The 13,678-nt window shown below is 39.9% G+C and overlaps 1 protein-coding gene across 30 annotated transcripts in view; it reads left to right on the top strand.

The window, feature by feature from the left end:
* NRXN3 (neurexin 3) overlaps positions 1 to 13,678 on the top strand; it is a 1,697,203-nt gene that overhangs the window by 805,960 nt on the left and 877,565 nt on the right. For 18 of the 30 annotated variants that reach the window (XM_030804215.1, XM_030804199.1, XM_030804204.1 and 15 more), the window contains 3 exons: positions 3,730 to 4,111; positions 4,895 to 5,085; positions 5,852 to 6,025. In XM_030804215.1, the coding sequence (XP_030660075.1) occupies positions 3,730 to 4,111; positions 4,895 to 5,085; positions 5,852 to 6,025 (747 nt within the window). Of the gene's footprint in view, positions 1 to 3,729; positions 4,112 to 4,894; positions 5,086 to 5,851; positions 6,026 to 10,545; positions 10,573 to 13,678 lie in introns of all 30 variants that reach the window. The other 12 variants (XM_030804191.1, XM_030804192.1, XM_030804197.1 and 9 more) reach the window with 1 other exon arrangement.

The raw sequence follows: 13,678 nt of genomic DNA, 5'->3' as shown, positions 1-13,678 counted from the left end.
ATACTTATTTTTTGAAGTCTCCATCAACAAAGGAGTAAGTTCCTTTAGCACAGAGTGAAGCCAATTTTTTTTTTTTTTTTTTTTTTTGCCCCTGAGACAGAGTCTCACTTTGTTGCCCAGGCTGGGGTGCAGTGGCATGATCTCGGCTCACTTCAAGCTCTGCCTCCTGGGTTCAAGCAATTATCTTGCCTCTGCCTCCCAAGTAGCTGGGACTACAGGCGTGTGCCACCATGCCAGGCTAATTTTTTGTAGTTTTAATAGAGACAGTGTTTCACCATGTTAGCCAGGATGGTCTCTATCTCCTGACCTCGTGATCCACCCGCCTCGACCTCCCAAGGGAATTCCTTTTCTAATTTGATCCCACACGGCCTTCTTCCCCTCCCCTAGCCAACTTTTAGGTGCGGCTTCTGTGTGGAGTCATCGTGAACTCTCAGTTTGTGTTCCTGGGCTAAGCTCTTAAATCCACCATTAACTTCACTTCTTGTACTTATCCACGTCCATGCTCAGTCTCTCTGCTGTCTCCTATCTCAGTAAACACTTTTTTTTTTTTGCTGTAAAAAATTAATTTTCTAGTGAGCAGAATTTCCCAACCCCTCAATCCTGGAGGTCAGTTCATCCAGAATTTCTCTCAAAGCTCTCGACTTTAAAATTGCATCTTCAGATTCCTTTTGGAACACCAGTCTTCACCAGAGATTCTCCATTCTCACTTCTTAGTTCTCATCTTAGACTTTTTTCTTTGTAAAATAAGAATTAGCATGACTAGCAGCATCATCATAGTTCAGTTTCTGTGTTTCCATGGATTTTGATTATGACTCCCCCTCCCCATCATTTTCCAGCCCAGCTCCCCTTCCTGGTAGGAGTAGCTATAGCCAGTTTGACAATAGATGTTTCTTTCAGTCATTTTATTAATTTAGAGCATGTAAATTTAGGTTATGTTGCTTTGCATTTTCACAGCCAGTCTGATTTTTAACACTAAGCAATTTTATTTCCTAGTTGTTAGCAGATTTATGTTGCATTTTGATTTTTATATTTAAGTTAACCAACATCGTTTTTTCTTATATTAAGAGAGTGATTTGTCACTAGTTGTCAAAACACCGCATAGAAGCTCATAACATGTAAATCTAATTTTTGTGCTTATAGGGAATATGAGAAATTTTATTTTTATTTTTTTTAGAGATAGCATCTCGCTGTGTTACCTAGGCTGGAGTGCAGCCTCAAACTCTTGGGCTCCAGTGATCCTCCTTCCTTAGCCTCCTGAGTAGCTAGCACTACAGGTGCATAACTCTATGCCTGGCTAATATTGTTTTTAAATTTGTAGAGACTGGGTCTTGCTATATTGCCCAGGCTGGTCTTGAACTCCTAGCCTCAAGCAATCTTTCTGTCTCGGCCTCCCAAAGTGCTGGGATTACAGGCATGAACCACTGTCTCCAGCCAATTCTTTTTTTTTTTTTTTTTTTTTTGAGACCGAGTCTCACTCTGTCGTCCAGGCTGGAGTGCAGTGGTGCAATCTCGGCTCACTGCAAGCTCCGCCTCCCGGGTTCACGCCATTCTCCTGCCTCAGCCTCTCCGAGTAGCTGGGACTACAGGCGCCCGCCACCACGCCCGGCTAATTTTTTGTATTTTTAGTAGAGACGGGGTTTCACCGTGGTCTTGATCTCCTGACCTCGTGATCCGCCCGCCTCAGCCTCCCAAAGTGCTGGGATTACAAGCGTGAGCCATTGCGCCCGGCCGTCTCCAGCCAATTCTTTAAATTAGGTCTGAGATTTTTCCGAAAGAGGTAAAACCAATATTGAGCATTTAAGGGTACGGTCTGGTTTAGTCTCCCAGATACTGAAGTTTCAGAGACCTAAGAAAATACAATCCTCCCTTTTCTTGTCACTGGAATTCTGAGCCAATAGAGAAAATATTGCAATGAGGATGGAAGGCAAATATCATTTTAATTAGTAATAACACACATTAATAGTATTGCTTACACCCACGGAACTTCAGAATTAGACAGAATTGCCCACTTGAATAGTAGTTCAGAACTGGGCAGACATCCTTTGTGGAAGCAAGGCTTGCTCCTGTAACACCCATTCTATGGATGCATGCAGTAGAATGGACAATTCTGAAGGCAGCTTGCTCCAGCAAAGAGAAACAGGAGGTGTTAGGGGCTGAGCTAAGCATACACAGCTTCTCTTTGCAGATTATCCTTAATATTTCTGATTATGTCACTTCTTCAGGAAAGTTGTTAAAGGGGAAATAAAGAGATGCTATCAGTCTTGCTAATGGAGTTTCTTCAATGTAGAAGGTAACAACAAGAGAGGACAGGAAGAAAGAATTCCCCCTCTAATGCTTGGCAGTAGAACATGGTTTGTTATGTTTTAACATGATTTTTCTCTATAAATGTTGAGGAAGCCAATTTCTACTCTGGCTGCATTAATGATGTTTTTCTTTATTTTGTTATTAAAATTTCCAGTCTCTTTGTATTTATTTCAAGCCCTCCTTATCCCCTCTGCCCTAGTCACTCACCACTTCTAGGTAAAATAGGTAATAAAAGTTCTAAATAGTTCGTTTGTATCAGCTGAAGATATTTCCGTTGTGAATGTCAGAAACCCAACTCAAATGCTTTTAGCATGAAAGGGAGTCTATTGCCACACAGTTTGAAAAAGCCGGGAGGTGCCTGGCTTGATCCAGAGTCTCAAAGGACAGCACAAATGATTCTCTTCATTTTGTCATTGTCTTCTGGGTTGCTAGTCCTCTGATCCCTCTGATTTTCTTATAGTCTCCAGGAACTCAAAGCTTGCTTCTTACCCCTCCAGCAATCCTCGCTTGCAAAGAATGCCTCTTTCCTAAGTGTACCAGCAAGAGTTCTGGAGCTGAGTGTGGCTGGGCTGGCTTGGGTTGTTGCCAGTTCTAAGGGTGGTCCCTAAATCAGCCACAAGAGCATCACTTTGGAACTTGTTAGAAATGCAGATTCTCAGCCCTCACCCCAGACTTTTGAATTCTAAACTCTGAGGCCCTAAGACCCCCAGGTGATTCTGATACACCCTAAAGTGTAATGACCGCTTTTTTAGTCTGTAGTCCAAAGTCTGTGATAGTTAGGGAGGTAAAATACATTGAGTGGTCTAGGCTGAGTAGCTTGATTAGGGTCAACTTTATCCAGTTCAGGTGGTTGAAAGGTCAAGAGGGGTGGGTAGCTTCCTAAAGAAAAATTATGTGTTATTATAAGATAAAGTAACGGTTGCTGGGCAGGTAAAGTCAGCTGATATTCTATAATAGAATCCTTCCCACAAATACTAAGTGGTGAGTTATTACAAGAAAAAATACTTAGTAGTGAATGCCCAAGACTTGTTTGTTGTGTCTTTACAAGGGTCAGAGCAAAAAGGCCTTTCTTCTTATAGTGTATATTAGTGTCCAGTGATTCTCCTGAATGGAGGATACCAATAGTTTTATCCTTTAGCCTGGGTTACTCATGACCTCATATTTCCCCTTATATGATGAGCCGTGCTGAGCAGCTGCATGAGAGCATGGGATTCAGAACATGTAATTTGGGCAAGGCTAGTCCTCAGCGCCCGGATTGAGGCCAAGTAAGGTATCTACCACACTGAGTATTTGGTTTTCTGGAACTCACCCAAGAAAACTGAATATTCTGTGTGGAAACAAGTTACACCCAAAAAATATACTTGAGAGTGTTTTGATGAATGATGGTAACTTCTTCTGTTTGTACCTCATTTACAATTTTCACAGGTACAATGGTGGGAGACCATACCCGTTTGGAGTTCCACAACATTGAAACAGGAATCATGACTGAGAAACGTTACATCTCCGTTGTCCCCTCCAGCTTCATTGGCCATCTGCAGAGCCTCATGTTTAATGGCCTTCTCTACATTGACTTGTGCAAAAATGGTGACATTGATTATTGTGAGCTGAAGGCTCGTTTTGGACTAAGGAACATCATTGCTGACCCTGTCACCTTTAAGACCAAGAGCAGCTACCTGAGCCTTGCTACTCTTCAGGCTTACACCTCCATGCACCTCTTCTTCCAGTTCAAGACCACCTCACCAGATGGCTTCATTCTCTTCAATAGTGGTGATGGCAATGACTTCATTGCAGTCGAGCTTGTCAAGGGGTAAGTAGAAGGGATAATGACTTACGTTGGACACCTTTAATCTGCTGAAGCTCTATGTAAAATATGGACATAAAAATAACTTGTCTATTCTACTCCCTACCCTTCATTCCTGACACATTCTTGAATCTTCCTTGATTAAATGGATCCATAAAGTTATTAGGTCTGGAAAGGAGAGAGGCTCATGATTTAATTTAAAGGTCTTCCACTAACTCAACACTAACAGACTTTTTACTATGAAATGTAGCCCTCTAAAACTATAGAAGAAAAGCTTATTTTTGCAAAAGAGGGCTATGATTTGTGTTGCATCTAATTCTTGAGTATTACTAACTACAACCACCCAATTTATACCAAAAGATGAAACACGTATTTTAAATCCTACCGTTAGCCCATATATGCAAGCTTTTAGAAGCTGCCCTTTCCTCAAGACATTTTACTACCATGTATTAGAAAATAGTCAAAACAAAAACCAAAACAGATTAATGGTTGACGATGAATTTAAAAGTCACCCCCTTATGTTTTGTAGTATACAACCTGGGCTACTTTGAGTCTGGAGACTATTAGTAGGTAGTGTTAATGAAATGGACTCGATGAGTATGGAATTATAGTGAAGCATGATAGGATAAAATCTGACTATTCTTGTAACCTCATATCAAGATTTAAACTATTCCTGCATTATGCCAATTAGCACAGGGGATTTGAAGCCCCCTATGTCAGTTACACACATATAGCCATTAAACCACTTCAGGGATTTTCCAATTATTGTTTTTTTTTTTTTTTCCCTAGGTATATACACTACGTTTTTGACCTCGGAAACGGTCCCAATGTGATCAAAGGCAACAGTGACCGCCCCCTGAACGACAACCAGTGGCACAATGTCGTCATCACTCGGGATAATAGTAACACTCATAGCCTGAAAGTGGACACCAAAGTGGTCACTCAGGTTATCAATGGTGCCAAAAATCTGGATTTGAAAGGTAAACCTTGTAAAGAAATTTAGTTTTTAATAGAGCTTTTCTTACAATAGGTAGACTGTTTCCGGAGGCAAATCACAGGTTCAGAGTGCCATGCATTTTTGATACATCATCCATATCCTGTTTTAACAATGTTGAATTATCCTGTAATGCAATTTTTTCCGTTTTTACTTAGACGACTCATCAAGGAATCATTCATTTTCTCTGATAACCTCGGGAATGTCATGCTGTGGGGGCTGAGAGATGACAGGATAAGTGTCAAAGTGTGTGAGGGGCCATAATACAGAGGAAGGAATATAGGCTTTGGAATTTCAGCTGAATCATTTAATGTCTGGTGTCATCAGTAAACTGTCTTAGCCTTGTTCAGCTTACATTTACTTTTCTCTGCAAAATGAGGATAGTAATTGTTAGTTTCTGTATAGGTTATGATAAGTTTTGATGGAATGTCTGTAAAACCCTCAGCATATTATTGGTAAGAAGCACATAAAAAGCACTCAATAAATGCTTGCTTTGTTGACAATATTGTTAATCTTTACTCCATCTATGATGATTAAATTTTTGAGATGATATATATAAAATGTATGACACATAATAAATGTTGATTTCCTTTTTTTGCAGGGTAGAAACTCTGGTGCTTATCTCATTTATGCTGTTCCCCCCCCAGCTATCTTATCCCTTATCTGATGAATTATCTCAAGTGTATCAAACTAGTTGACATGGTCACCACATCCTTTACTCATTCTCTTTTGCTACTTACTTTCCTTTTCAGGTGATCTCTACATGGCTGGTCTGGCCCAAGGCATGTACAGCAACCTCCCAAAGCTCGTGGCCTCTCGAGATGGCTTTCAGGGCTGTCTGGCATCAGTGGACTTGAATGGACGCCTGCCAGACCTCATCAATGATGCTCTTCATCGGAGCGGACAGATCGAGCGTGGCTGTGAAGGTACAACCTGTTTTTTTCTTGTTAAGCTACAGCCTTGTTGCAAGCACCAAGCCTCTTTGCTTCCTCTGCCAGTGCCTCCTTCCTCAGTTGACCAGTTCTGTCTCATTCTCATTTGCCATGTGACATTGCATCACCATCAGTGTCATCTTGTCACTGGTTTAGTATGTCAAGACATGTGCCACAGGCTCCAGGAATGTATGTTGGCAGATGTTTTCTGAGTATCACATACTTACCAATAAAAATAAAATAAAATAAAAAACTTCCCTGGCATTGACATCAGGCTTCTTCCAATGTGTACCTTGGCTTCCAGAATGGCTGAAAGAGCACTGGAGACTTTTATTGATACTTTAAAACATGATGAGGGGAAAATCAGAGATTTTATGTATGTGTCACTAATTAATAAAATGTTTCTTATTTTGGCTGATAGTGACTGCATTATTTAATGCAAATCTAGCAGGTGATAGGAAAACGATGTCCAAATGCCATGATGATGGAAGGGAACTAACATTTATTAAGTACTTACTAGTTATCAGGCATTGCTAGGCAGTTCTTTAGGGTGGTAAAATGGAACATTATGGGCTTTGATATTAGAAAGACCTGGATTCAGCTCCAGGTAGTAGCTCTTGTTAGCTATGTGACATTTGGAAGGTGATGTAACTTCTCTAAGCTATATCTTTCTTACCTATAAAACAGGGCAATAAAACTTACCTTGAATGTAAGGAAATCAGAAATACACATAAAATGCCTGGTATGTAGTAGGTACTCGATGAATGGTAGGATTATTGTTTACAAATATTATTTTATGTCAAACATGTAATAATACTGCATGTCTACCCATGCAGCACAACAAACCATGCTCAGCCTGTTCCTGTAGATGATCCACTGTCTCTAGAGATATTAAATGAATTTTACAGGTCTTCCTGAATCCAACAATTATTTGCAATGTAAACAATCTAGTTTTAACCAGCAGATGGCAGAAGTGAACACATTCAGCCTTCCCTAGTAGCCTTGGGTTGGCTGAAAACGTGACTCTTACCTAACTTGAAAGGCAAAAAAGTTGCCTGACCAAGGATCTATGTAATTATTTCCTTTTTTTCTTTTTGAGCCTTTTGGTTGAGCCTTATGGTCCTGTGTTTGTGCAATATATTGTGTTTCCTTGTATCAGTTGTTAATTTACCACATCAAATCTGTTCATTCCTCTTCTGTGTTCAACTTCATGTATCGCTTCTGTTCTTAAACAGCTTCCATCTGGGTTCGCTCATCATCGTAAACACACTTTTATAAAAGCTTCCTGTCAGCTTATCAGGCTGACTTGGAGTTATGGAAATTGTTTCCCTTTGCCTAAGAGTTATTTTTGTATTTTGCACTAGTAATAGGAATGTTCATTCCTATAACCCACTCCATTTTTCCTTTATCCAGAAATATTTCTTAAATTCTCTTGGCCAAATATGGTGTTTGTAGTATGTAGTGTGTGTGTGTGTGTGTGTGTGTGTGTGTGTGTGTATATAAAGGGACAGGAGGTTGGGAATCACTAAGCCCTTAAAGCAGCCACTTTGCTCCTAGAAATGAAAAATTTCATTCAATCAAGGATTTTTGTCTCCTTGGCTTGCTTTTAGTTCTTTTGTGTATTAAAGGGCAATCCTGGAATAGATGTAGTATTTGGAATTAAATTGAATATAGTAGTTTAGAAGATTGTGGAATGGCAGTAATTCCTTTTATCCTGGAGTAATTAATCATATGAAGTCAAATCACAATATAAGAGCACATATTAGAAAGCATAAGATACTGGTCAAATGTTACATAATTTTTATCATGCCATCAGTTCTTCAGATTTAAAAGTTAACAGGAATCATCCATTTAACTCTATGTCAATGTTTTCCAATAGATACATGTAACACATGCAATTATAAATTTCCTAGTAGCTACATTTTAAAAAGGTATAAAGTAACAGGTCAAATTTATTTTAATTTTGTATTTTATTCAATTTAACTAAATATACCCAAAATATTATTTCAGAATGTAATAGAGATAAAATTATCAATATTTTACACTTTTTTTCGTATTAAGCCTCTAAACTTGAGTATGTATTTTATACTTGCAGCACACCTCAACTCAGGGGCTACATGCATTTAAAGTGCTCAATACACATGTCAATGGCTACTGTATTGGTAGTACAGGTATACAGAATACAAAAATTAAGGTGTAAATAAATAAAGCTATAGTATTGGATTAAAAGGAGGTCTAAACTTTATAAAAGGGTACTAAAATGTATAATATAAAGGGAGAATGACCTCACTTAAGAGAGTTTTAAGAGAAGCAGTAAGAGCATCAGCAAAAAGAAATTACATAACGAGTTGGGGAAAATGTCCCTACCCCTATCTACAGCTCTATGTGCAGTTTGGCATTACTCATCACATGCATTAAAGAGAGCTCTGACCTTCCTCTGAGTATGGTTGATTGTTCAAAGCCGGATATTGTGGCTTGATGGCTCCACCATCTGAATCTATGGTGAGTCCCATGAGCCTAATAGCACTGCACTCTATTGCCATGGAGATAATTACAACGGTTACCCACTGAGCATTATGCCTACCCCGCTGGGTGGGATGAAGTGGAGGGTGAGTGCTGAGGCAAGAAAGTCCTTGTTGATTGTACACAAATGACTTGGATAATTAGCCTAAGTGGCCAGGAAAAATGGCCCAAAGTGGGTTAAGGCATAAATTACTGTCATTGGAAGTTTGTACCACTGTGAATAAGCCCTTGCAAGAGACCCCAGGAGCGTTTTAGGGTTCTGTGTAAGATGGTGGGGAGGTAAAGGGAGAGCACAGAACATTGGAGACACTGCAAAAAGGCATCATTTTTATTCTGAATCTCTTGTGTAGAGCATGAGACCCCCAAGAAGGCCTTTGAGCATTAGGTAGTATGAGGACCACAGGAAACAGAACATGTTTCCTAATTTATCATTTCTTTTGTTTAGAATAGTAAACAAATAGGGGATGAGGTTTTATAACTAAGAACTAAGACCAGAATCTCTTCAAGATATGTTTTATTCTAGCAAATCTAGAATACACAGATAAACATACACACACACACACACACACACACAGATAGATAAATATCTGTATCTATCTACATTTAATATGTGTTTCTATCAAAGTCATTGACAATGACACTTTAACATCCCTAGGTAGTAAATGTATTACCTTCCCTATTATATCAGACCCGTGACAGCAGGTAAAATAAAAGGCAAAAGAGTCCAAAATTATATTTATTTATTTTATTGATTGATCGAGTGAGTGAGTGAGATGGAGTTTTGCTCTTGTTGCCCAGGCTGGAGTGCAGTGGCGTGATCTTGGCTCACTGCATCCTCCACCTCCCAGCTTCAAGCGATTCTCCTGCCTCAGCCTCCCGAGTAGCTGGGATTACAGGTGCCTGCCACCATACCCGGCTAATTTTTGTATTTTTAGTAGAGATGGGGTTTTACCATGTTGGCCAGGCTGGTCTTGAACTCTTGACCTCAGGTGATCCGCCCGCCTCGGCCTCCCAAAGTGCTAGCAAAATTATTTAAAAACATACTAATTTACTACTCTTCAGCTCTCAAGTATAAGTAGCAAAAAAGAAAAAAATCTTGAAACTAGTATTTGATTTTATGTCTCTGATAGATGCAAAGTGTATAATTTAGATATTAAGTGCAATTTCTGGGCAACTCCTAGTCAACATTTAGTTGTAACTTGATACCTCTCAATTTAAGCTAGGGTTTTTTAAAAAATCATACCTGATTTAATACGTGGCTGGTAAATGTATCTTCCTATATTGAGGCCAGCTTTGCTGCAGAGGCCAAGGCATGATCAGCTAGAAATGTGGTTTCACAATTGCAGATGATAAACATCTGAAAGAAATACACGTGCTTTGTTTTGAAACTGGCATGAATAAATAAAAATGACATTAGTCTGGTGCCCTTTTGCCCACAACTATTTGGGTTTGGATATATTTTTAAAATTAAACAAATTGAGCATTTTGGTGTTCCCAAATCACCATGATCCAAATGTCTAATTCTAGTGCCAAATTCCTGGGTGGTGTTTGCAAGAGGGCACAAGGGGTACACTCAAGTGACTCTTTCATGCTCAACTCCTAATGTTTAGAATTGTTTCTGTGGGCTCCATCTGATTGCACACACGTGTTTTTCAGTCTGACCATGCACTCCCCGAGGTTGGCTGTGTGGATGTGAGAAAGCTCTTGTTGCCCGTTGCCTGTGCTTTGTCAAGTCTGATGCGCCCCTGCCCTGCTCTGCTGACTTGGCTCTGAGGAGGCCGGCTCTGTTCCTGGTCTGCGTGTCCCTCTCTGCCCTACTCCTTAACCTCGTCTTTGCTGTCTCTGGTGAACCTGTAGAGCATTTCAATTGTCTGTCTGAGTGATGGTTATGCAGATTGCGTTTTCATTTCTGTAATGTTATCCTGGTTTATTCTACCTCTTACTAACCTCTGGTTATTGTTTTCGCTTTTTCTGTTCTTTTGCTAACAAAGTTGCGTTGACCAAAGCTGACCTGCAAGGTAGAGAAGGTTCTTGTTCCCATTACCACTTTGGACTGAAAGATGCCCTGTGTAACCCTTGGTATCTTTTCTTTAGAGATCTTCAAGCTGTCACACCTCTTGGACAGCAGCAATTGTGGGGAGGTGGCTGAACCCTGTGTTCTTCTGAAAGGGTGACAGATAACCCAGATCAATGCAAGAAAAATAGCTATCAAGAGGAGACCTCATGGGGGAAGAAACATGATTCCATTTTGGGGGGTAGCAAAGAGTTTTGACAGCATCCCATAATGTGACTATCCACAAACACATTAATTTACTCTGGAAATGATGAATACCTCTCCAAGTAGTTGCCATGGAGCGGTTGGCTCCTCTTAATTTATTCACCATAGATAGAAGAAAGAGCTTGGAATGAAAAAAAAAAAAAGGCCAATTGAGCCCTTAATTTATTATTTTCTGGGTCAGGGAGGTCATTTTCTAGAGCAGGACATTTAAGTACTTGGGCTTTATGAAAGAGAATGTCATTTTCTCTTAACTAGTTTTTTTTTTTTTTTTTGAGACGGAGTCTCGCTCTGTCGCCCAGGCTGGAGTGCAGTGGCGCAATCTCGGTTCACTGCAAGCTCCGCCTCCTGGGTTCACGCCATTCTCCTGCCTCAGCCTCCCAAGTAGCTGGGACTACAGGCGCCCACCACCACGCCCGGCTAATTTTTTGTATTTTTAGTAGAGACGGGGTTTCACCGTGGTCTCGATCTCCTGACCTCGTGATCCGCCCGCCTTGGCCTCCCAAAGTGCTGGGATTACAAGCATGAGCCACCGCGCTCGGCTTCTCTTAACTAGTTTTAAAGTTTTAAATATTTCTGGGCATTTGGGAGACATTAATGTCATTAAAATGTTTCAGAGATTTATATTTTCTATTGGGGATTTTAGTTGAGCACTTTAATTTCCTGTTTTGTGATCTCAGGAGAAAAGTACTCTTGAGGAAGAAGATGATCTGTCATTTTAATACTGAATACCCTATAAAATACCATACATGAGATGTTAGTGAGTATCTATTGCAGGAACTACTTTGTCCACTATTCAAAGAGGCATCTTACAAAGTCAGTAATGGCCCACTGATCCTATGGTGTCAGGCTGCTATGACTCAGAATAACAAGGGAGGAACAAGCATTTTAGGTGTCTTTTGGCTGATTGTCAAGCAGGAGACTGAGCCTCATGACCTCTGCTGAGTTTGCAGTCAGTCCAAATTGTTAGAAGTGGTTAAGGCAAAGGTAAAGTTCAAAAAATTACTTTTCATCTAAAAAGATCATTGACTTTGCCGTGACTTACTTGTTATATGCCATGTAGCTAACCAGTACAAGCGCCTATCTCTCCAGAAGACGCCCACCAATAAAGACTCTCTCTCACTATTTTACCATAACTTTGTTTTTCTTTATTGCCTCTTAGCAGATTCACATATATTTTAGTATATATTTGAATTAAATAAAAGAATATACACTAGTTAGGACTTAAAGTCAGAGGAAGCTTTACAATAGCTTTCAGTTTCAAAGTATAGAGGGCCCTTGTGGCAATACTGTTGTTTTAGACATTATGTTTAATTGTCAAGAAAGATCCACTATATATTACTCTGTAAATGGAAAGGAGAGAGAAGCGGGCAGGATTTGATCTGCAATGCAAGACAATCCAAGGAGGTTGAAGCTCCTTAGGCCTGGATTTAGCAGATTAAACTAGACAACTACATCTCTTCCCTGACTTTACTATTACGCAGGGTAAGAACTATATGGATTTTGAATTCCCAGAGCTTAGCATATTCTCTCACCTAGAGAATCCAGACATGGCAAAATAATCTGAAAGTTCTAATCCAAAGGAATAATGGTTTGTAGGGAGAAGTGAGTGATTGATTTCTATGCCTAAAGTAAATTGTTCACCAAAGCGTAGATACAGATTTAGGGACATAGTGGTTTGGAATATCTTGATGTTTCCTTTTATGGAAGCAGTCTAGGCATCGATATGGTTTTAACATTATTACTCCATTCGCACGAACTTTCCTCCATTCTTGTAATGACTTGATAGACTGTTTGTTTGTGGCAGGAGCTGCTATTCTTTTCAATTATTTGGGGCCGTCTTACTCTTTCCCTGTTTTATACGAAAAGCTTTTAGTTTTTTGTTTCCTAACATTGGGGTGTGGACTATTACTCACAAGCTGGCTTTTTCAGCTACAACCTGTGAGTATAGATAGTACTAATTACCATGAAGTATGAAGGGTAGTGAAGACATATGACAAGGAAATGAGGCAGTCGGAAGCCTAGACAAAAATGTATTCAGAAGGAAATATAACAATGAGGTGTAAGAAGTGACGTAATGAGTCTAGATGAGTCAACAGCTTAAGTCCTCTTGTTATTGTGTGGTTGGGGTAGTGTTTTATTTTTTATTTAAAAAATTTTGACTTCTCCAGTGAATGTGTTGTTGAATTTAACAGGAAGTTAGTGTCAGCTATGCCTGTGTATCAGGGACTAGGTACTAGGGATGCTAGGATACTACAGTTGAGATGCAGTCTCTAACTTCTAAGAATTCCACAGGCGATCAGCCAATAATTACAATGCAAAGTGAAAACTGCTATCCTAGAGATATGTGTCCTGCCATGTGAGCATGAAGGAACACACTGGATCGTGTAGGGTCGTGGTGGTCATGGGGAGTGCTCAGGGGATATCTTCTCAGACAGAGTTTGAGCTGAGTCTGAAGGACAAGCACGTTTTAGATGAATGAACGATGGAAGCACATTCGAGAGCTTGGCTTATTTAGGAACCTACAACAAGCTCAATGTGGCTGAAATAATGTCCGTGTGGGGATATGGTAGCAGATGAAATGGGAGTGGTAGGATAGAGACAGGTGATGACAGACTTTTCCTGTAAGGAGTTGGACTTTATCCCAAGGATGCTGTAAGGAGGACAGAGATTTGGGTTAGATTTTCATTTTATCAAGATCACTCTGACACTAGAATGGAGAAGGAGTGATGCAGACAGAAATTAGAAACAGAGAGCAGAGTCAGGAGTGAAGCAGCATATTCCGAGACAGAGGGAAAGACATGCCCCCAGTGCCTATTACTTTACTCGGTCAAGGAGGTAAACAAGTT

Source organism: Nomascus leucogenys, chromosome 22a (assembly GCF_006542625.1).
Source record: "Nomascus leucogenys isolate Asia chromosome 22a, Asia_NLE_v1, whole genome shotgun sequence".
Taxonomy (NCBI): Eukaryota; Metazoa; Chordata; class Mammalia; order Primates; family Hylobatidae; genus Nomascus; species Nomascus leucogenys.
This window is presented reverse-complemented; position numbering and strand designations above follow the sequence as displayed.